The following is a 25,199-nucleotide window of genomic DNA, read 5'->3' on the forward strand; positions in this document are numbered from 1 at the left end:
CATAAATATACATTTTTTTTCCATTTTTCAAAATATCCTCAGGATGTCTAGCTGTGGCTGTGCACTCTCCTGTGATTGGCTTTATTGTAAATGAAGAGACACAAAATGTATGTTATAATAAGTGACACTGCAAAGACAGATCTATATGTGGATGACACAATATGAAATGCGGTGGAGGACAAGAATTTCACTCTAGGCCAATAAATAAAATTAATTCTTTCCAACCCAGCTTTAAAAAAAAACCCTTGAGTTTGAAGGTGCATACTCAGAAAATTGGCTTTGAAGCAAATCACACTGTAAAGCTAAAAATGAAACCTCCTCAAGCATCTTTCATTGGGAGCATAGCCAACAACTTATGGATGTCAGAGGACTCAGGGTTTTGTCAGACTTTGTACAAAATGATCTAACACAATGTTCAGGCAGAGACCTCCTCTGGGACAACTCTGACACAAGACTGGCTCAATTGAATAGTGTTGAGTCTGTTCAGGTCAGGTGCTTTGCAGTAAATACTATGATGTGAAATACTGTATCATTGTATTTTCAGGTCTCCCAATCGATAGAATTGAGGTGCTTGCAAGCTGAGAACACAGTGCAAGAACCTATTGCCACTATGACCATTTGACCGGGGCCCTTCAAGTAGGTGTCTGGAGTGACTGCCTGAAGAAGGAGCCATGAGCTGATCGAAATGCTTCAATCAGGGGAGTCCTAGGACGTCAGTAGGGCTCCCAATGCCATTTTTGGACTCAAGTGGGCACCGCCCAAATAATGAATAAATGGGATATATTTACATGTGTAGCTGATGAGATATGCATATTTGTCACTGGTCGGTGCTCTTCTGTCACACAAGTGGGTGGCTGCCTCCCCAGGCAGCCTCGCTCCCATGCCTATGCCAGATCGGACCCTGCATAATGCCTGACATCAAGATTATTTTGAAGTGGTGTGCTGGTATGGACACAACAGAGAGGTGGAAAGGAATCGGGAGCTGGGATAACCAATGAAAGGTGAAAATAGAAATCAACGAAATTAGGGTAGAGTAGAGTTAAATCAAGCGTTTTTAAGCCAGGCCAGTGTGTAGAATTAATAGTAAACATTTTTCAACTAACATCATTAGGAAGAGTTTCAGAGTGCACGTTTACAGAATGATTGTAAATCAGACTCCATCTGCCTGCCATCACTTTTAATATTATTATAAACAATCTGCTTTAGAAACATTAAGGATGTTAAGTGCACTGGCACAGAGCCAGTGTTGTTTCTTTTTTGAACATTGGGCTCTGTACCTAAAAGTCAGGGCTAGAGCTAATGAGTAACTCCCTCAGTCAGCTTCTGTTGAAGCCTGGCACTGAATTAGGAGGTTTTCACTGACTGGATCTCTGCACATTGCACTCGCTCGCCTGAAATTCAGACTGGAACATTTCGCACCCATTTGTAAACGTATGGTTCCTGCTTGGGGTCAGGCACCTTCTAGGGCAGTGCAAAAGTGGACCTTTTAATTCTGTCACAGTGCGGACAAAGCAAGGTGAAAGATGCAATTTGAAACATTTACCAGTTCCCAACAATTTTCTGATCCAAACAAAGGATTCCAGCATTATCAAAGGCACCCTGCCTCCAAGATTCAGCTTGTTACATTACAACATTTGACTACAAACAGTTCTTCTTTGGTCTTACAGTACTTTGGGTTGCCTGAGGGTGTGAAGCGTGCTTTATAGATATAAGTTCCTTCTTTCTCAACTAAATGTAATGAGCCATATTGAGTAGAAGATCCCAGGCTGATTCCAGCTGGCTCCCCCCACTCCCCCAGTTTTAACTCTGGGTTTGGTGGATGATGAGGTGAGCCAGACACACCCATTACATTGGAAATCAATCCCTGGCTTTTTATTTAACTCCCGGGCCTTGTGATCTGACACACCAGTGGCTCCTGCTGTGGGGCGTGTGTATGTGGACACCAGGCAAGGACCGGCTTGGGTTTGGCAGTGATGCTTTCACCAAAGTCAGGCAGCTTGTTGACTGTCACTGTCAACTGGCTCAAGCAGAAAGATTGGCATTGGGATGGAAGCTGGAGAGGGCTCGGTAAAACTTAAGTCACCACCGGCAGGAGACGGAGACACAAGTTAGAGGGAAAGAAATAAGAGCCTGAGTTTCTCCCGTGTCGGATGGGCTCGGTGGGAGCCAATTAAGGCCCGCCCAGCGTAAGACGTGAACGGTAGCTCTCAGCACTACCTGCGCGGGCTGGGGGAGGAGGGAGAGTCAGGGCCAGTGCTCTTTTGCGCATGCACGCGAAAGAGTGCTTCAATCTCCCTGAGGCATGGAGCTGCCTCAGGGAGATCGAAGCACTTTTCAAATAAAGAAATAAATGGCTTAAAAATGTTATTAAACCTGTCCCATCATGTGACTGTGTCGCATAAGATGGGACATGTTTTTATATTTCAGAAAATTTTAAAAATTTAATTGGTTGAGGATTCCTAAAAACCTTTTCGCCTGCCCGCCAACTGTAAGGTTGGATGGGCAGCGTAAAGTTGACCTTAATTAGTTCCTTAATGACCTTAATAGGCTGTTAAAATATCGGCGGGCATGCAGCCAACTCCGGTGCGCGCGCTCCGAATGAAACATTGCAAGACAGCGCGATGACGTTGGGACACATGCCCGATGTCATTGCATCATTTTACCCGCTGGTGTGTCGGGCCCATCTCCGCATGTCAACTGAAAAATTCAGGCCAAGGAATAAAATATAACCATCAGGAAAGATTGAACAGGCTAGGGGTCATTTCTTAAAAAAGCAAAGGCTGAGGGGTGACCTAAGATGATGAAAGGGTTTTTATAGGGGTAGACATTGAGAAGATGTTTCCAAAGCTAGGGATTGTAAACATGAGATGGTGCGTGTTACAGTTGAGGAAGCTCAAGTTATTGTGGCTACATGCATGTTCCAGTCAGCTGGAGCTATGGATAGTGATGGTAGAGGGCCTAACTATGGATAGTGATGGTAGAGGGCCTAACTTTTTTTCCCATCACATGGCTGAGCAGGAATCGCTCCCATTCTTAACACCCGCCATTGGCGTATGTTGGAAGGATTTACAAGTTGATACTCAGCCTGTTTGGCCCCACATTATGAATACACCTTCCTTGGCCATCAAGTGCTGGGATTGGGGCTTGAACCCAGAGCTTCTGACTCAGAGGCAGGGCCACTACCCACTGCACCACAAGACCTCACTAAGATAGTCATGAATATATCTTAGGAGCTCAGGAGAAACATCATTACCCAGAGTGGTTAAAAGGTGGAGCTTGCTAACCAATGGAGCAGTTATGATGTATAGCATGGATGCATTTAAGGAGAACCTAGATCAGTGCATGAGGGAGACAGGTTATGTTGGTATGCATAGAAGTCGTCGGGTGGGAAGGGGCTCATGTGCTGCATAAACACCAACACAGACCAGTTGGGCTGAATGGCCTGTTTCTGTGCTGGAAATTCTATGTAATGAGGAACAACATTCCTCCAGTGTTAATAAAAGGTGGCAATTCTACTTGCTGCTCTGACCACTCCGTGCTAATATCCTGTGCATAATTGTTGGTATCAATCTTGATCTGCAGATGTTACAGTGACAGAAAGCTTGTGCTTACAGGTAGTGTGAAAGCCGACAGGCCAACGCGGTGGGGATGGTCCTGTTAGAGGTTATGCACAATGATTAATTATTTCCAGGATGTTGCTAACCCTGTGACTGTTAATTGGGTCTCAGAGGTTCCAGCTCAGCTCACTTGGCAAACATTAAACAGAAATCAGCACACGCTGTGGTTTGAGCTCACCCCCCCCACCCCTCCCCTCCCCTGCTCTACACACTTACAGTGGAGGATCATGTTCCCTGGCTTGTCTGTGCGTGCCATTTCTAAGTGCTCTCTCCAGGTGCGTGCTGCCTACCTTGTGGCGATCGGCAGCTGGAATGTTGTAATTCTCTGCCCTCAGGTTGGATGCAGCGACAATGAAATCCATGTGGAAGTTTGTGTCATCATCCTGCAAATTAAATAATTCTTGTTACTTAAGATCAAGGATGTGTATTTTGGTGTATATTGCACACTCATGCACATGCACACGCATACATATCACAGGGTCTTTACAGTGAAGAAGGAGGCCAATCGGCCCATCGAGTCCGCACTGGTTCTCTAAAAGAACATTTCACCTAGTTCCACTCCCCTGCCCTATCGCCCCTAACCTTGCACATTCCCTATTTTCAGGTAGCAACCCAATTCCCTTTTGAATATCTCGATCGAACTTGCCTCCACTACACTTTCAGGAAGTTTGTTCCAGGCTCCAACCACCCACTGGGTGAAAAAGTTTTTCCTCACATCACTTCTACTCCTTTTGCCAATTATCTAGAATCTGTGCCCTCTAGTTCTTGATGTACTCCCATGATAAATGTTCTATAATCCTTCCTCTAATTGCTTTGCAAATTTGTTTCTCTACATCCCTTCCACTAGTTGGTGATCAATATACTACACCGGCCAATGTTGTTGCACCTGTTTCATTTTTTTCTTCTAGCCAGAGAGACACTGTCCTTGACCCCTCCAGAACATCCTTTCTCTCCAGAGCTGTAATACGAACCTTAATCAATACACCCACTCTCCCCTCTTTTCTTCCTTTCCTGTCTCTCCTAAATACCTTGCACCGAGGGATATTTAATGCACAGTCCTGCCCTTCTTTGAGCCAGGTCTCTGTTATAGCAATAATATCACGTTTGTCCATTCGTCAACCTGTAGCTGTAGTTCACCAATCTTATTAACAACACTCCCTGCATTCACATACATGCACATTAATCCTGATTTAGGCTTTTTAACCTACCCCCCTGCTCTGACCCCATCTAATGACTCACTACAGCCTACTCTAGTTCTATGAAACTCTCCAAGTATTCTATTTACCACAATACTACTCTCTGATATATCCTCTGTATCAGTTAATAATTCTCTACTTTCCACTGCCAGTTTTTCTCCTCTCCTCTTTGAATTTCCCCTCAGGTTCCCACACCCCTGACAATTTAGTTTAAACCCTCCCCAACAGCACTAGCAAACCTCCCCGCGAGGACATTAGTCCCAGTCCTATTGGGGTGTAACCTGTCCTTCTTGTACAGGTCCCACCTGCCCCAGAACCAGTCCCAATGCCTCAGAAATCTAAAGCCCTTCCTCTTACTCCATTTCTCTAGCCATGTGTTGAACTGTTCAATTTTCCTATTCTTGTGCTCACTAACATGTGGCAGTGGGAGTAATCTTGAAATTACTGCTCTTGAGCTCCTGCTTTTTAATTTTCTTCCCAACTTCCTAAAATCTGCTTTCAGGGCCTCATCCCTTTTCCTGCCTATGTCATTGATCCCAATGAGGACCATGACCTCTGGCTACTCACCCTCCCCCAAAAGAATGTCCTGCAGCCGATCTGTGACATCCTTGACCCTAGCACCAGGGAGGCAACATACCATCCTGGAGTCACGTCTAAAACTGCAGAAACACCTGTCTGCTCCTCTAACTATGGAATCCTCTACCACTATAGCACTTTCACCTTCCCTCCTGTGCAGCTCAGCCACCGGTGGTGCCACGTACTTGGCTCTTGCTACAGTCCTCTGAGGAACAATCTCGCTCATCAGTATCCAAAATGGAAAAATGGTTAGAGAGTGAGATAGCCTTAGGAGATTACTGCACTACCTGCCTGTTTCTCTTAGATATTCTGGCGGTCACCCATTCCCTCTCTGTCTATGTACTTCTTAGCTGCGGTGTGACCACCTGTCTGAATGTGCTATTCACGTTATCCTCAGCCTTGCGGATACACCACAGTGACTCCAGCTGCTGTTCAAGTTCTGCAACCCAGAGCTCAAGTTTCTGCAGCTGCTGACACTTCCTGCAGATGTAGTCAACGAGGGCACTCTGTGCCTGCACGGCTTCCCACACCATGCAGGATGCACATTCCACATGTACATACATATCATAAATGTGTACATATTTTATTTATATACACACAAACATTATATATTTATGAAAACATAACCTTTTACCCATTTTATTAACTCATCTCTTTCTCTCTACAGTGAAAGTGTCCATGGCATGTACCATTGTTCCAAAACCTGTCAGTTATATTGCTCAGATCTGAACCTTCCAGCCTCACATTAGGTCTTAGGTGCCTCAGCAGAGTTCAGGGAGTTCTTCATTGCTGCTGCGTGGCCTGCCCACCAATGGGACACTAAACTGAGGTCTTGTCTGACCGCACATTCAATGTCCCACGTGCTAACTCTTGAAGAAAAGCAGGGAGTTCTCCTGGTGTCCAAGCAGCTTTCATCCCACAACCAATACCACCTCAAAAAACAGAGCGGTTCATCCTTCCTTGCTGTTTGTGAAGTGTCATTATTGTCAAAAGGCTACTGCACTTACCTACGTAATGGCAGACTGTGGGCTGGAAAGCCTTGGCTGTTTCAGGGAACCTTGACTTGATTCTGCAGCAACCAGGCAGCTAATAAGCTACCATTGAGGCTCATGAGCTTTTAAGGAGTGATATCCTGCCTCCAAGAGCTGCTGTCCAATTGGAGGGCTGGCAGCTCTTCAGTCCCAGCAGCACCATCGGGAATGGGGGCCATTATTGGGACTGCAACTGGCCTGGGGAAGCAGCATGGACACCTCCCTGGGGCCAAGGTGAGTGGGGTGAGGGTTTCTGGGGCCAGTCAGGCAGCCCCTCACAAGGGGTGGGGTGGGGTGGGGTGGTGAGTGGCTGCTGAGGGCATAGGGAGGGGTCGGGAGGATCTGTAGGCATGGCCCTTCCTGTTGAGGGCGGTTGTGCGTGGGACACAGAGGGCATGCTCCCATCCCAATCCCAGGAGGCTGCCAGGCTTTACTGGGTGGTCTCCTCATGTAGAGGAGGGCCTCCCACTGCTGGTAAAATGCCAACTGTGGCAGGGAGAGGCCCTTAATTGGCCACTTAAGCGTCTCAGTTGGCTTCTGGGAAGGGAGGCTGTTCTCCACCTTCCCCACTGCTGATAAAATTCCATGGAGTCAGGGAGGCAAAGGGCACTCCACACCCACCTCCCCACCCCCCACCCCCACCACCAATTCTCCAATCGCCCCCACTCCATACCATCTCCCAACCCACTCCCAAGGGCCCATAAAACTCTGCTCTGCACTTCAGAAGTAGCTCATTGTGTGAAGTGTTTGGGGAACAAGGTGTGAAGGTGGGGGAGTCGAGCTGCACTTTTGGACTACGTGCAAGCTCTTAGCCATAACATTCCTGCCCAGAAAACCAGGCCTTCACAGCCCACATGAATCAGCCCTATTTGCATCTACATAGTCCTATATTACTATATTATTGCTTTGTCCTGTTTGAAGGTTGCGGGCATGGATGTTTGGGAAGATAACTCCTAACTGGAGTACGCACATACCAATGCCAACAACAATGTAAATCAACGGGCATATGGGTTTAAACTTTGTTTGGCCCTGTGTGGTTCCTTAGCCCAAGACTATGTTCTCACAAAAGCAAAAGATTGGTGCTCCTATGACAAGGTGCATCATAAATTCACTTATTTCTATATTTTACTGTTCAGCTGCTAAGAGGAGCATAAATTCATCCAGGGGTGATTTGTTCATTGATCATCCTTCCTATGGGAAAGCACATTCCCTGTGCTGGGAACTCGCTGTGGTGCGGTGGGCAATGGGGCTGCTGGGGACGGGAGAATATGCATTGCAGATATGAATTTATGTTCCGTAGGTTATTCTCCATTGGTTATGGTAGCTTAGTGGTTATGTGACTGAATTGACAGCACAGTGTCATGAATTCAAATCACATCATCGAAAATCTCAAAATTGAATTCAATAAATTTGGTAGGTACCAGGAAATTGCTGCTGCTCTAATAATCCAACTGCTTCACTGATGTCCTTCAGGGAAGGGAGCCTGTCACCCCTGTGTAGTCTGGCCTACAATGTGACTGCAGTTTCACACTATGTGCTTATCTCTTAGTTCTCTCACGCACCCCATCCACTACTTTAAATATTCACTCACTCCAGCACTGGCACATTGTGGCAGCAGCGTGTACCATCTACAAGATGAACCACAGCAGCTTGCCAAGCCTCCTTTGACAGCACCTTCCAAACCCGCGACCTCTACCACCTAGAAGGACAAGGGCAACAGAAGCAGGGGAACACCACCAACTGCAAGTTCCCTCCAAGTCACATACCATCCTGAATTGGAACTGTATTGCCATTCCTTCACTGTCACTGAGTCAAAATCCTGGAACTCCCTTCCTAACTGCACTGTGGAACAGTACAAAATATGGACTGCAGCGTTTCAAGAAGGTAGGTCACTACCACCTTCTCAAGGGCAATTAAGGTTGGGCAACAAATGTTGGCCTTGCCAGGGTCACAGACATCTTATGAACAAATAAAAACCAGCTAGTCAGTAATGATGTTTTATACAGGATTACCAGTGAGAATCTGGATATAGACAAGATCACCTGACCTGCCCTCTGCATTTCAGAAGATGAAGACAGTGATGAAAGTTTTTCTATTTATAAGTTTTAAATATTGCAGCAGAGGAGGTTGGGAACTGCACTCCATGGAGCATCAACCCATACTCTCATTTTCTCTTTTAAAACCGGTTCTAAATTGGTTTCAACTTGATCTATGCTATCACCTAATTTCCTGTGTAAATTTGATCGATATATAATTTTAACAAAAAACATCTGTGGTTTCTGCAACCTTTAACCTCAAAACATCTGTTTAACTTCTGGATCAAAATGAAAGAGCTTAAACCGCCTTTTGCAGGTCAATTGTGATGTTGCAGAAAGATTTATTACCATAACAAACGCAATAAATAGCCCAGGTTAGCATTAGAAAGGAAGCTGTCACACTTTCCATTTTAATAACAAGGCTCAACTTTTCTCCCCCCCCGACTAACCCTTCCAATCCCCACCCATCACCCAAAAAAGCGGAACTCTTGCCTACAGGTCTGGGATAGCTTCACTGTTGACTTATGCTCGGTACATTTTCATTTTGGTCGGTCAGATGCTATGACACACATATGGGAACCCATCGCCATCATTGAGTACTTGCGCAACAAGCTCTTGGCAAACATTCTACACCTGTCAACTTTTTGTTTGATGCAAGATGCCCCCTATTACAACATACTCTACTAATCCAAGTCCAGAGAACTCAAGTGTGGGTTGACAGAGTCAAAAGCACAGGGATCTTGCTCACTGCCTGCCACAACCCCCCACCTCTCCAAGTATATGTAAGGGAGCTGCTGGAGTCCAAACAGCTGGAACTGCCAGTGTCAAACACTGGTAGACTCCCCATTTCTTGGACCACCATCTAGGACCAACATCTTCATTTTGGCATTGGCTTTCAGGGTCATGTAGGGTAGCATGGGAAGAATCCCATTGAACAGTGACAGGTCTAGTCCAAATTTCATTCCTGGGTCAGACTGATTGGTCAGTCTTCCATGGTGCACTGGAACACCATGGACCTGCCTAGTTCAGGTATCACATTACTGAGTTTCCCAGAGGGGCTTTACATAGTCAGAACGTGCATCACCACGTTGGCACCTTTGATTGCAGAGAGATCACGTTTACCTTTCTTCCCACCCACTCACCTCTACCCCTACCTCCCCCCCACCAACCACCCCACCCCCCCCCCCAACCCCCACCCCACCCCCCACTGCCAGGAGACAGTCACTAGTTGCTTGCTGCATTCTGTTGATGTGCTCATCAAACTTGATTGATAAATGAGCAAATATTTGAATAAAATGCTAGAAGCCATAACCCTCCAAAATAGTTTCCTGACTCAAATACTGTCCAGTGATGCCAAACCCCGAGAATGTCCATGTCTGAAAGTCAAGATGACATTCCTGAGGAGTGGAAACCAGCACCTGAGAAGGGTGCCAAGAATTGAGTGAGTAAAGTCATAGCAAAGGGAGGAAGGAGAGTTACTCCATTTACATCTACAAACCAATGAAGCAGGTTCACTCACTCACTAGCACCTCTTCCAAAGTCATGACTATTGTGAATTCCTTTATAAATCTTAATTTCAATTGCATCACGGGTGAGGCTTCCCTTCTGGCCCATCGAAACTAGTGCTCAACCCACTGGAGGAGAGCCAGGCTGCTATTCACCAGTTGCTGCCCATCATAGAGAGGGACAAAGACCATGACCATGTACACTGGAACTGAGTAAAACACCCCAACGGAATGCAAAAAAATAAACAATGCATTGCATGAAGGAGGCGAAATGGTGCTCCTGCTGTTACAAAAAAAAAGTCAGCGTTGCAAGTTAGATTTTTCCCACACAATAGCAGAATGTGTGAAGAGTGAACGACTGAAACAGTGATACTGAACTTAACAGGGTAGGGTAGAGCTCATCTGAGATCAACATTGCTTCATTTTCCTGGCAACACAAGAAGGAGCCTACAAGTCTCCAAGAAATCAGCATTTGAAGGTGTATCTGACAGATGGAAGTTTTTAAAAAAATTATTCTTATTTATTCTTTCATGGGATGTGGTGTTGTTGACAAGGCCAGCATTTGTTGCCCATCCTTAATCGCCCTTGAACTGAGTGGCTTGCTAGGCCATTTCAGAGGGCAGTTAAGAGTCAACACATTGCTACGGGTCTGGAGTCACATGTAGGTCAGACGAGGTAAGGATGGCAGATTATCTTCCCTAAAGGTCATTAGTGAAACAGATGGGTTTTACGACAGTCGATGATAGTTTCATGGTCAACATTACAGAGACTAACTTCATATCCCAGATTTATTAACTGGATTCAAATTCCACCAGCTGCCATGGTGAGGGTTTGAACCCCTGTCCCCAGAGCATTAGTCTGGGCGTCTGGATTACAAGTCCAGTGACATCACCGCGACTACACCATCTCCCACACTAAAGTACCCTGAACTCTCTAAGAAAAGCAAGTACGAAGGAGGGAAAACGTGCCAATTTCATGTTTGAGATCCTCCAACGAATCTTCAGTAGGTGAGACCGAATTTACCTTCTCAAAGTCAATGGGTTGCATCTCAAGTAGGGTGTTCTTATGAGAGGAAAGGAGTTCTTTTAGTTCCGCCACACACTCGCTTTCTGAAACAGAAAACAGTTAAGGAGCTGAGTTTAGAGAAAGTCTAATACGATGCTGATGAAAACTCGGCTTCATACCCTTCAAATGTCAGGAGAGACAATTTTTCTTACAGAATAAGATCAGGAAAACTAAAACAGTTGAAAGTGATCATCCGTTTGTGTACTTAAGGGTTTAATAGGGTTATTTTGGTTTCTGCAATCTGTCCGACATCAGCTCTTTTATTGCTTGTGCTTTTATTTTTGGGTTAAGGCGTTGGTGAAATGTTACAGAGGGCATTAAACAGTTTTTGTCAGATCCCTGAGCTGGCTGGCGAATGAAAGACAATTGTGCTCCATCTTGATAAACCGCCATCACTTGGATTTATTTTTCTGAAAGCGACAAAGGTTTTATCCAAAAGATATTTTCTCTTAATATGAAAATGCATGAATGCACAGACACACACATTTATCAGAGTGAGCATGCTGACACTAATAGGAAGCAGTCACACTCCCAAGGCCGTCACTGGAGCGTGGCTGCTTGGCTATTTACACAGCCGAGCAGTAAACTCGCAGAGCTCGATGGAGGGTCACAAAATTAAATTCTCAGATCAAATTTACAGCAGAAAATAAAAGGAGGGAACAAAAACATGGAGCACAGCGAGGGAAAGGGGCTTAACATTTCCAGTACTCCACGTTTGCTGTTCTGAGTCTTCATGCTAACAGTAAATCGAGGAGAAAGGCTGAGATTCTTGGTAAATTAGAAAGATCTTATTAAAATGGATAAAATTCTCAGAGGGCGACCAGGTAGATGTTAAGGTGCTGGGCGGAACTTAATCTCCTCTCTTGTGGTGGGTTTGGTGGTGAGGTGGTGCATTTAATCAGGTGAGAGGTTGGCAGATGGGGACCTTGCTGCCTTCCTGCTTCTGCCCAATTAAGTCCATGGTGGGAAGGCCCGCGGACAGTTGAGGCCTCTCAGTGGGAAATTAATGCCCACTCAAGGGCCTCATCCCACTACTCCAATCACCCAGTGGCAGGAGGGGGACACGCCAGGCAGGAAGCCCGAAAAGCAAACCCCATTGGGGTTGTTTGCAGGCTTCCGGGGGGTTCCCTTGTTCAAAGGCACTCAGTGCCTGATCGAGGGACCCGGCATTGGGAAGGGAACGTCTTGCTTGAGATCCACCCCCTTCCATGCTGCTGATCCCCTCCCCTGACCCCCACCCCTTCTTGCTATCATTCATGTGTAGCCTGGGTGCCGTGACAATCCTGGACCCTGGGTGGCAGCAGCTACCGTCTCTCCAGTGCTGCTGAGCTAGGAAGAGATGCCGGCCTCTCACTGGCTGGCAGCTCTTGGCGGGCAGGACTCCCATCCACAAAGTCCTTGACCCTGTAGAAAGCCCACCACTGGCCACTTAGGTGCATGATTGGCACTTAATTTGGTGGGCCTTCTGGAAAAGAGACAACACGGGGCTCTTGGGGTGAGACCTCCTGCCATTTCCACTGACTGGAAAGTCTAGAACTAGAGGTAATGATCTCAGGGTAAAGGGTTCGCTTGAAGAGGAGAAATTTCTTCCCCCAGGGGGTTGTGGATGTCACCTTGACTTTCAAACATGGACATTCTTGGAGTTTGGCATCACTGGACAGGGACAGCATTTGAGTCAGGAAAGTTGTGGAAAGTATTAGCTGATGTAGAAGTTCAGCTTTGATCTACAGAATGGCAGTAATGGAAGTGCCCTAATGAACTACATCGAACACCCATTTCTTGTGCTCTTATAATGGGAGTTTTGGATAAGCAATGCCATCCCTCTCTTCTCCTACTGTGCTGTTACGCTAACCTGACAATCATGATAAACATAGACTGAAAGGGAGTTATTGGCTAGACATGGCCTTTTCACATGGAACAATGGGAATGAGTCTTAAGGGTGGGTGAGAGGATTTTGGGTTTCTGTGTTCATCCATACAAAAGTAAGAGAAGAAGAAAATTTGGGTCACAACAGACCCAGGATTTTCTTCGTTGCAAGTGGTTGACTCCAGTCACAATGAGGTGGGAAGATGCAGAGCGCAAGTCAGGGACTGGACATTGGGGTGGTCACACGTTTCCAAGCAGTCAGTTATATCAGCTCGTCATTGCAAGAGGTTGGGGGCACAGATCTCCAGGCTGTGTATGATGTCAGTCCAAAATAATAAAAGAATCTTACAGAAATGCAGGCTTTAATGATGCATGCGTACATTGTATTCCTCCTTTACTTAAACCAAAAAGGAGTGCGACCTGCAAAGGTGACTGCCTGGTTGGTAGTAATGGACAATGGGAAGGTATCATTGTCTCTCGTACGTGAAGCTAACAAGCACAGAGCCAGTCACCAACGGGCAAACCCACCTGCTGAACCTCCAGCTGCCTCCATCTCTGCATCGCTGGTGTGGATTGTCACCCCTGATTTTGGGGTAAATGGAGGAACATCAACGGATAAGAGTACCTTCTGGATTTCCGCTCTGTCCCGAGAGCCTGGTATAAAATAGTTCTCCGCTTGCAGGTTAGCTGCTGCTACAATGTAGTCCATGTGGAGGGGCTGTCAATACAAGGTGAAGAAAATTAGCCAAGTGCACCTGATGCAGTTCAATAAAACATCAAGCCAGTGCAGGAAAGTATTTAAAATCGAGGTACAACAGTCAAGAATGTGTACTTGTACATACTTGCAAATGTGTTCACATGTGTACAAACCTATGGTCGTAGCATATGGAATCTTAGGTATGCAGATGACACCACACTCATAGCTAAAACAAAGGAAAAGTTAGAAACTATGGTAGGTCCAGTCAAAGACACAGTGAATCTTTTGGGCTGAACATAACTGAGGCAAAGACCAACGTCATGGCTCCAAATGACAATGGAAAAGTCAAGATTGGAAGCACTGGGATAGAGGCAGTGGACAATTTCAAATATTTTGGCTCGTAGATAAACACCAACGTCACATTCAAGAATGAAATCCAGGTTAGATTAGCTGTGGCAGGAGGCGTGACCAGTGTCTTAAGTAATGTCTAGAAGCTGAAAAATGTCCAGCGCAGTCACTAGTGTGGAGTGTTGCACTCTATGGGTGTGAGAGTTGGATTTTGAAGAGGATGGGAAGAGGATAACAGCTTTTGAAATGTGGGTATGGTGGAGGATGCCCAGAATCAACTGGATGGACAGAAGGACAAATGAGTGGATTGGAGCCAGAGTAGAAGTTCAGGAATCAAAAGGGTGGCTAAGTACAGTTACAGAGAGAAAGATAGCCAAGTAAGGACATTGAAAACAAAGCCTGGCAGCCTTGTCTTGGCAACAATTGAAGGAGAAATAGAGGGTAAACACAGAAGAGCAAGAAGAAAAATTGGATACATGGATAAGATTGAGATGTGGACTGAGGGAGGCTTGAAGAAAGCCAGAGAAAAAGCAAGACGATGGCACCAGCCTCACTAAGGATATGGTGAAAAGGAACATACGAACACATCTGTGCCTAATTTCTCTCAAATTTATCAAATTTTCAGATATAATTATGTGTTTCAAAATGACTTGCTTAAAAGAGAATAGAGCTTGCTGGAGCAGGGCTTGATATGTGTCTTGTTAAAACAGAACAAACTTTATCATTACAAGCTGCGTGGGTTGTCCTCAATGATAAGCTGAATTTTGTCCAAGTCTGGCTTTTTTCACATTTAATTCTGTCCAACACTACATTCGAACATAAGAGAGAGAAGAGAAGAAAGTGAAATGAGGGCCAGGGTGTGACGATGGGAGATTGCACACTGGGATTGAAAAGATTGAAAAGACCTCTCCTCTGAACCAACTAAATTGCACTGGGGACATCACAAGTCATGATCTACAACCGGGGAGAGAAACGTTTCCAAGTAAGTAACCTCTTCCCCCTCTACAATTCGGCCCAAACTTGCAGGGTGTCTGTAATTTAGATTTCCACCCGGTACGGTGCATTGCCTGGTTAACCCAAGACCCTAAATTCAAAGATATTTTTGTGCCACGTGGGCATATTTGAATTGAGATATGGGCCCCAAATACAGCAACCGTGGCAGAGCGGGAACTGTCCCTCACGTCAGAGAAGGCATCCTGATTCTACTGAGGTTTCAGCACGGGTTCTGGTATTTAACTATTTTTAGGTGTGGGGGGGGGGGTGGTAACACACACCTGAATCGGTAGCTCTTGGGCAATCGCTTAGGGTGGTGGGAAAGGGGAGGGGATGCGACAGGGGGAACAAAATGAAACTGGTGCCCATGAATCGGCCTCCTTTATCAGGCTTCTATCATCTTCAGTGTTCCAGGCCTTGGCCCCGATCTAGAAGACACCTGAGTGCCCCACATTCAGTGGCTGCAGCCAGCAGGACGATGCCAATCTTGTGCTGGCACTTGGGTTGTTCAGAGCTCAGGTTGTGGATGCAATAGGAAATCTGATGAATTATCCCATCCCGCTGGCTCCCATTCCTTTTACGCCAGGAGTTTAGGAACGCAACAGAGGTTCCACCCACTCCTACCCCAACAGGAATCTTCTATTCCAGAAGCAAAATACAGCAGAAATCTGAAAGAATCAGAAACTCCTGAAAACACTCAGCTGGCCAGGGGTTCAGAGTCATGCTTGTGGAATGAATAAAGGTGTTTCATGAAGCAGTTGGCCAATCTGTGTTTAGTCTTCCCAATGTAAAGTAGACTGCATTGTGATCAGCGAATACAGTTTACTAAATTGAAAAGCATGCACATAAATTGCCCTTTTTACCTGGAGCAGGTGTTGCATTCCTGAACTTGCATGGAAATTTGCTGTAGGAAGGTGGGGTGGGTTGTTGGGGGCGTGATGACCTTTGACCCGGAAGCAGTACAGTACGGAAAATTTTTAAGTTATTTAAAATGTTTGTTGTTTTTAAGAATGTTTGAAAAAGACTCAAGAGTTTGCATGAACTGTAAAGGGACCAGTTGTACTTTTCTTGGATAAAAATACTGGCCCATGTGACCTGGTGACCCTTGACCTGGAAGCAGTACCTCTTAAGGAAGTTCAGATATGGACACCACATGGTCAGACACGAAGGAGAGCTACAGACACAAAGGAGAGCTACAAGCAGAGGAGCTGGAGGGATGCAGACACAAACACAAACAGAAAGCAGACAGAGACAGAAAGAGGAACACCTGAATTCTTGCGAGGAGAAGAAGCAAATCACTCTCAGGAAGAGGTCTATTTTTCTGTTTGGTGGAAAAGGAGACAGAGGCCTATGGAGGTATTGTGCAGGCTAGCTAAAGTAAAAGTCTAAAACCTGGGAAGATGTGTGACTAGCTCAGAGACAATAAGGGGCTGGTGTTTTCCCAAGTGGCCAAACCATGAACTGGGGTGTTATTGTTTAGTTGACTGAAAAGGAACTCTGGAAAGCTATACCATCAGGACCGTTGTGACCCAAGGGAGAGGGTTTGTAGAAGTGTGCCTTGCTGCTGATAGTCATCTCTGTGAAACTCAAAGGTGAAAGCTGTTGGGTAGCACTCCTAACCTACACTGCGTGAATAAAGAACAGTATATTGTGGAACTGTAGTATGTAAAGCCATGCATGCTGAAAGAGAATTGTGTAAGATGTATCTTTGTTGTGTCTACCATTTAAAGTGAAATTTACCTTTTTTGCTTGAAGCATCATTTGCCCGTTAATTCATATTTAATTTGTGTTGTTTCAGCTGTGTAAAGTAAAAGGTAAAGAAAAATGGAAACTTGTTGGTAGTAATTTAGTCTGGGGTCATTCAGTAAATTTGATTATTTTGGTTTATGGTTCCTTAACGGGGATTGTAACAGGGGAAATTGAGGAGTGGTCCAGAATGTCACTGAGGGAATGGTCCCTTTGAAATGCTGAAAGGGTAGGGGAGACGAGGATGGTTTGGCTGTGGCTTCACTCTGAAGGTGGTGGAGTGCCAAAAATCCAACTTGGTTAGGCCACTAGCCTCTGGAAATTTGCAGCCATGTTCTACGTCTTTCAGTTACTCTGAGCTTCTCCAATTCTAGTCTCTTGAGCAACTGACTTTAATTGCTTCACCACTGGCGGCTGTACCTTCAGCTGCCTATAGGTCCGAAGCTCTGGGATTCCCTCCTTAAATGTCTTTGCCTCTCCTACTCTCTCTCCTCCTCCTTTAAGGTGCTCTTTAAAACCTAATTCTTCGACAAAGCTTTTTGTCACCTGCCCTTCTATCTCGGTATGTGGTTTCGTGTCAAATGGTGTCAAATGTTCCTCTGAGGCAGCTTGGGATGCATTCCTCCATTAAAGGTGTTATATAAATGCAATTTGTTGTTGTCGGATATGTAGGAAAGAGCAAAATCGGGATCAACAAGACTGCAGCACCTAAGTTGGCCCTAATGAAGGTTGTACTTGTGGCCTGAGTGGAATGATCTGTTTGGAAGCCCTGTGTTTTTAGGTTTGTCTACATCCTGATGTTTTGAGATGGTGAAACTAGGTTCTCCTCATTCATAATGAAAAGAGGAATTGAAAAGAAAGTGAACAAAAGGCGAACAATCAAAAATAAGATCAGATGCAGGTGTTACCACAGGAGGTGATTATCAAAGGAACTGGGAACAGCAGGATTGTGAAAATCTAACCGAATGGGTATGAATGAATCATAAAAATTAATCACACTGCTCCTGCGTTGGTAAACTCATTTCAGCTAAATGACAGAACCAGTCTGCCACGGGAGGATGAGAAAATACCGCGATGCTGGATTCGGGATTGCTGCAGCCAGCTGTAATACTTTAACAGAAAATACATCTGTGCCTTGAAAGCACCTGTAAAATGCATATAGATAAAGGACATCGCACAGGCTGCTAAACAGCAGCCATTCTGATTCTGAAAGCTTACAGGGGATAATAAAACCGCCCTCACTGATATTTCTTGACTTAACCGCACTTCAAAGCAATTCACAGTCTGTAAAGCCTGATGTGGCACTATACAAATGCAAGGATTATAGGAAATAGAGGGCAGCAATCCATTCACAGCATTCAGATTGCATCATTGGGGTGATGCAACAAGGTCAAATTATTCATTCAGCCCACCCACCTTGACGTCCCCCCCTGCCCCCATATAGGTTAGTTATTATCCATCTATTGTTTTTATTCCATTTATCTCCGTCTTAGGAGGGGAAGGATGAATCCTCCCTTCTTGGTTTACCTTACAATCTTCTCTGTTATTCTTGGAAATATTTCTCTCTCATCCAGTAAGAGTCTCGGGAGCATGTGACGGAGCTCTGCGGGTCGCTTTGAAGCCAATATAAATGCTGCAGTTAACCTTGGGCTGCACAAGCCCAATGTGAGCTGGTATCACACATCCTGGAGCCATTGACAGAATTCCACGCACCCCCCCTCCCCCCCCCCCCAACCCCATCATGCCATGACCCGCAACCCCCACCCCCAGAAAACTGAGTTCCTCATCTTGGCCAGGAAGGGCCCAAGTGGTGGCCACGAGCTTTTCTACTCCTTCCCCCAACTCTTAGACATACGAAAGGAAAACTAAAATCTGATGTACGCTCAGCCGGAGATGTTCTCCCTGGTGGCCTAGCTCATGCTGGTGAGGTTCCTTGGGACCAGACGGCCAAGCTGTTGAGCCATTAATGCCCAGCCTCGCGAGAAACAGAGGGAAAGTTGGAGGAGTGTCAATGCTTAAATATAAAAGATAATGCTCCAACTGTCAAACGTGACATCAACTTTCCAAAAAGCCCTTTCGCAAAAGCGAACCTGTGGTTTTCCTCAAAGCATTGTTCTACGTGGATGGAGCCATGTTACACTCTTCGATAAATTAATAACTAATGCAGAATGAGGTCATTGCAAATACAAGAGAGCTGGGTCTCCAGTCTTGCCCTGAATTCAAACTGAGTTACAGAAAGTGAAGGCAGAACCTCTTGCGAAAACCTGAAAGGTGAAAGGCAGAGGTATATAACTTCCGACTCCCCTGTTAATCAAGAATCTATCTGGGGTAGGAGGGACTGTGGAGTTGAGGCCACAAGATCAGCCATGATCTTATTGAATGGCGAAGCAGACTCAAGAGGCTGAAAGGCCCACTCCTGCTCCTAATTTGTACGTTCGTACGTTCTTAAGTTTGATTTTCCCAGGCATTTGTTCTCCTGGAGGTTCCACTTGGCTTCCTTTAGGTGGGAGGATGGGGCCATCTACAATTTGGATTTCATCACGACTGTTAAAGAGAGCTCTTGAGCTACAAATTGTAGCAGGCAAAGTGGGCCAAGATTTGTTCCGTTCTCCCCATGCGAGGCTGGAAAGCACTCAATGGAAATATATGACTGGGAAGATTGAGTGCAGTGCTACCAAGAGCTAAAACTGCAACCAATCTAGCTAAGAATTGGCAAAAGCTCCTGTTGGCCACTGGGGATGCAAGGGGTTACTACAGCTTTTTTCCAGAGCATTCTTTTCCCTGACTGGCCCACTGACTGTGTTCCTTTTTTTTTAGCCCCTCCCATGAGATTATATGCTGCCGAGACGTGCACAGGAAGATGGGAGCCAGAAGATAGTAAGAGGGAGGCATGAAGTGTTGATGCTCCAGCCATCATGAAAACAGGGCAGGCTTAATGGATTAGCTGCCTGTCAAATTTGTATGTTCGACATCTTAAAAATTGCAAGAACATCACAGAATTGCAAGAACATCATCGCCCCCACAAACCACCCCCCCCCCAACTCCTCCCCCACCCACTTAACAATGTGAACTGAAATATCATACATAATCCGCCTGTCGATAGATCACTTGGGTCAAACGTAGTGCACATCATGGGAAAGCTAACACAGTTTGCCAGATTTGTCACCATTTGCACAGGTTGCAACCACACAAAACGCTCAGCCTAACATCCTCTTGACTCTGGGGCCAGCTGACACCCAGTCTGAATAGTTCTGAGAATAGAAATTCTGCCAAACTGAGAGAAATTGAAAGCTTAGCCAAAAATGAAACTGTTGAGTGCCAGGCCTCGCGGAGAATTGGATGGTTTATTAAATGTGCCTTAGCCAGAAAAGTGTTTGTAGTTTCGACTGATACCTGACAGGTTGGAGCAAGCCCGCACTGAGGGAGCGATTGCTGAAAGTTAAGAGGAAAACAAAATTGTAGTACAAACAGCAGTGGGAGGTGCCACTTACTGGAATCCTGTTTCCAATAAAGCATTAACTACCTCTGCTGCAAGCTGCTCTTAACAACACATCACACTTCAATCCTTTCCTGAGCCAGGTGATCACTCCATGGCTTTGTGATGGAGTGGGAGACACAGTAAGTACGAGGACAGCCAATATGTTACACAGTTAGACTTCAGAGGAACTCCATTTCAATAGCTGCGGAACTGTCAACCTTACAAAAGAAGTCGTCCTTACACAGACTGGTCTCCCTTACTCAGCCCTTGGTTTTATGTTTTATTAGCAGGCATTGTGAAGGCTGCCCTTTCTGTGACATTATCAACTCTTGGATGACCCTGAGCTGAGCTCCGACTCCAAATTCTCTCCAACAAAAAGATCGCTCAATCCCAGCACCATATCAGAAAATCATGTGATTGTAAGATCACAAAGCGCAGGAGGATGACATTTGGCTCATTGTGTCTCTGCTGGCTCTTTGAGAGAGCTGGCCAAATAGGCCCTTCTCCCCTGCTCTTTCCACAGACCACATAATCTGCCCCTGTCCCAAACCTTTGGCACCACCCCAGTTGCGTTCTTGGCTGACCTCCATCCTCCACTGTCTGTATACTTCAGCTTATTCAGGACTCTAGTTCCCATATCCTAACGCACTCGCCCAATAACCTTGCCCATGCATTGGCTCCCAATTCTTTAAAGCCTCATATTTAACATTCTTATCTTTTTGTTTAAATCCCATCATTGTCTCAGTCCTTCCCATCCCTATAACCTCCTCCACCCCATATCTTTCCCTCACCTCTGAAGTGATTTGGGAGATCTTACTACACTAAGCTTTGTATATATGGCCTACTGCTGATCTGAGCTTCCTGTGTTTATTTGTGCCACTGGAACACTGCACATTGTACAGGTTACATTGCCACAAGTATAAACTTTTGTGATATAATTTTAGCTTTCAAGATTGTGGTTTTTAAAAATAAAACAGGTAAGCTTGTTGGAGATGAATAACGTCATCATACTCGTCTAGGCTGGCTAAAGTCTTTTTGGGGCTATTTACCAAACAATATTCCTTTAAATAGCTTATTGGCTATATCATTTTACTCTAGTCTGTTTCATTCTTGGTTTCAGCATTCAGACACTTCCCATCTGACCGTGATGAAGATAGAAAATGCTGTAGGGACACAGCTTGTCCATAGGTATCTGTAAAAAGATAAGTTAATGCTTCAGGTGTAGTCCCTTTGATGGAATGGTCCTACACCTGAAACGTTAACCTACCTTTTCACTTTTTAGGGTCCCTCAGGACCCTAATCACAGAATCATTACAGTGTAGAGAGGGGCCATTCGGCCCATCATATCTGCACCTGAGCGTTTTAACTTAGTGCCAATCTCCTGCTTTTTCCCCATAACCCTGCACATCATAGAATCATAGAATGACACAGCAAAGGAAGAGGCCATTCAACCCATCGTGTTTGTACTGGATCTTTGAAAGAACTGTCCAATTGGTCACATTTCCCTACACTTTCTCCGTAGATCTGTTTATCTAATTCCCTTTCCAAATTGCTTCCTTTGCATCATAACTTGCTGTGCAAACAAAATCCTTCTCAACTCAAACTGCTGCACATTTCCAGCTTCTTTCTTTCTTTCTTGATCTCAGATTCCTTGTGGTCTTTTCTTTTTATTCCATTTCAGCTGCGTGTTTTACTGAGATGGCGTGGTGCCCATGCCCAACCTGTCATAGCTGGCATTGCCTTTGTATGTTTCCTTACTTAGTCCGGTGGTACTTTGATTAGCTGTATTTCCGTGCTGGATTAGACTTCTGTGAAACAATGCAACAGGACCGAATAGCACGGCACTTTATCTCTTTCTCTTTCTTTTGAAATCAACCTCAAAGTTCATGTAGTTTCCAAAACAGTTCCAGCCAATTAAACTTGAAAACTGTCGTGGTGGCTACAGGGTTCTAAGCTGGAAATTGGACACCAGCTCACTTCAAGAGTCCGATGTTTTCCTCATTCAATTCCCATATCTTATAGAAGCATCGGGTTTTAAGGCTGCAGAGGAATTTAATCAGAAAACAAGCCACAATCCCCACCCACTGCCCTACCTCTACTCTATCACCTGTCCTTATGCTATCATCTGGTCTGGACTTGCAAAGAGATGGCAACGTGAACCTTATCATTAACTATTTTTATTTATGAATGGCAGACGTGTGGTTTATCACCTCCATACATCACAGGGCATTTCACAGAGCAGGTGTTCCAAAGAGGACGAACTGGAATAAACTGAGAACCAGGGGGCCTCTGCCTTCTTGTGAAAAATGGATTTAATTGACTCAGGTAACACGTTGATCTCTTTCCAAAATGCCAATCACCTATCAAGTGACAGAGTGGCAGATGGCTTGAGGTACTGCATTTGAGCAACCAGCCAGACAGCGATTGGTTAAATAAAAGTGCAACATTTAAATTTTAGTGATACGGTGAATTTAAGCACATGTAGTCGGGGGTATTGGGAAATGCAGAGAGGGATAGAGTGAGAGAGATGGGAAAGAAAGAGAAAGCACCGATGCTTACGTCATTTCCCACTTGCCTAGACTTTCCTTGATGTGATTAGATGGTATGCTGACCTTTCAATTGTTGCTTCAGTGTTAAGGTTTCAAAATGAGGTGCGCCTAACTGCTCTCACCTTTTCCCTTTGCAATCGCAAACAAGTATGAACAGGCATACGTGATTCTGCAATGCTATACCCATTACAACTTATACAGAGTGGACAAATGACTCAATCCTTATTGAGAAATAGAGGACGTTTGATTTTCAAACAAGGCAAATTTCCTGTCAAGGTGGATTATTAGTTAATGTCCAAACAGTTGAACCCACACATTGGCTTGCTTTACAGTAGCTGCTATTATTGATCAGTTTTGCTTCTTACTGTCAATCGTCACGTAAATTGTTCTGTTTTGCTGGATGTAGTTTTTGAGAACTGCAATGCAGTAAAATCCACATCCAATCACATCTGACTGGCAGTCCTTGTTCTGGTTCACACCAGGCAACCACACAGAGAAACACAGCTTAGACACAAAACAAAATCCACAAACTGAGGGCAGAGAAAGAAGCCTTTCTAATCCTGTCCTCTTTCCACGCCCTGAAGTTCGTTCAGCTTCAAAGTTTGGATCTGATAAATGAAAAGTTTGAAAATAGAAGTGTACGGTATCTGTGACGGGGCAAGAGATTGAAGACATAACTTGTACATCTTCCTGTAATGACCAGTTCCTATTTGGCTGGTTTTGAGTCTGAGCCCATGTTTTGATTTAAAAAAAAACAAAAAAGGTGGAATGGTGCAAATCTTTTTTTTTTAAAAAAAATGCAATTCTGCATGGGTTTTGCTTTTGTCTGCTTTTAGCATATTTTCTATAAAACATTCACTGCAACAAAGCTGCTGTTCACATATTTCTGAAAACTTATTTCAAGATGCGGCAACGTTGGGACTTAAAGTCCTTTCCCTGGTTTGCCTGTCACTTGCTCCGACAACTCGGGCAGCTTCAGAGAACAAGGGCCAGAATATTAGCTGTTGGCTTGCAGGGGCGGGCCAGACACGCCGAGGTGTAAAATGATGCGGGATGATGTCGGACGTGCGTCTGGACGTCGTCTCGACCTTTCGTCTGGTGGGTGCGTGCCGGAGTCGGCTGCGCACCCGCCGAACTGTCAACGGCCTGTTAAGGCCATTAAAAAAAGTAATTAAGGTTGGTGGGCAGGCGAAGAGCCCAAGCAGCCTTCGCATTTTTCAAGGAACCTCATCCACTGGCGGAATGAGGTGTCCTGAAGGTTTTATAAAATAATTTGATAAATTTTGCGACATTCACAAACATGTCCCAGCTCATGTGACACTGTCACATGAGCTGGGGCATGTTTAAATAATTTTTTTACTTTATTTCAGAAAAGATCCCCCTGAGGTAGCTCCATGCCTCGGAGATTGCTGCGCTCTTTCGCTTGCCCACCCGCCACCTGAAAAATTCAGGCCAAAGAGACAACCAGGTCCTGTGGGACTACAGTCACCTGTAGACCCAGACTGGGCATGGTTTATTATCCCTGAAAAGCAAGTAGTAAATCAGTTGAGTTTTTCCTTTAACTAATTTGGATGATTTCTACATGAATATCGATAGTATTTACCCGTAAGTTACCAGATTTAGGAATTAAATTTTACAACTTGCACAAGAGCAAGGGAGAGACCTCATCCTGAGTGAGACACAGCCAGAGTGAGTGTGGGTATTGGCAATTTGGTGCACAGTGGGAATTCGGTGCAGAGGGGACGAGGTGCTCTTTGCATTTTTTCTTTGCTATCCAACTTCTTAAATCTTAAGAGAGTGGTCTTGCCCTGCTGCATTGGTAGAGGCTACAAGGGAGAGGAATGACTGGTAAGTAGTGGGTAAGGTTGGGTAAGTATTTACCACTTTTATTGCTTATAGGTTAAGGTATTTTTGTGGGTTATAGTTTGTATACTCTACAGTAATGAGATTTAGGAAAGAAGGGCCCTAGAGTAATTGATTTAAAAGGTTTAATTTAAAGGGATAAGTCATGGCAGGAGAGCTTGAAGATGTGGTGAGCTCCACGTGGGAATCTGGGAACATTTCCAGTGCCTGGGACCAGCATGTGTGCAGGAAGTGTGTCCAGCTGCAGCTCCTGGAAGCTCGGGTTTCAGAGCTGGAACGGCGGCTGGGGACACTGGAGCATCCGCGAGTCTGAGAGCATCGTGGATAGCACGTTTACAGAGGTGGTCACATCGCAACTGAAGGGACTTGAGGGAAGGGAATGGGTGACTGCCAGACAGTCCAAGAGAAACAGGCAGGTAGTTCAGGAGTCCCCTGGGGTCCCGCTCACAAATCAGTATTCCATTTTAAAGGTTGATGAGGGTGCTGGTTCCTCCAGGGAGTGCAGACAGAGACAAGCTTCTAGCACCTTAAGCAGCCTATCTGTACAGGAGGGGACGAAGAGAGGAAGAGCAATAATAATAGGGGATTCCATAGTCAGGGGAACAGATAGGCGCTACTGTGGCCGTCAATGTG

The 25,199-nt window shown here is 45.2% G+C and overlaps 1 protein-coding gene across 4 annotated transcripts in view; it reads right to left on the reverse strand.

The window, feature by feature from the left end:
* The window catches only part of LOC121279936 (ubiquitin-like modifier-activating enzyme 1), a 252,922-nt gene that overhangs the window by 106,542 nt on the left and 121,181 nt on the right, over nucleotides 1-25,199 (reverse strand). For all 4 annotated transcript variants that reach the window (XM_041191513.1, XM_041191514.1, XM_041191515.1 and 1 more), the window contains exons 19-21: nucleotides 13,421-13,610; nucleotides 10,985-11,070; nucleotides 3,908-4,000 (exon numbers count right to left, since the gene is read on the reverse strand). In XM_041191513.1, coding sequence (XP_041047447.1) covers nucleotides 3,908-4,000; nucleotides 10,985-11,070; nucleotides 13,421-13,610 — 369 coding nt within the window. The remainder of the gene's footprint in view (nucleotides 1-3,907; nucleotides 4,001-10,984; nucleotides 11,071-13,420; nucleotides 13,611-25,199) is intronic.

The sequence above is a fragment of the Carcharodon carcharias genome, chromosome 7 (assembly GCF_017639515.1).
Source record: "Carcharodon carcharias isolate sCarCar2 chromosome 7, sCarCar2.pri, whole genome shotgun sequence".
Taxonomy (NCBI): domain Eukaryota; kingdom Metazoa; phylum Chordata; class Chondrichthyes; order Lamniformes; family Lamnidae; genus Carcharodon; species Carcharodon carcharias.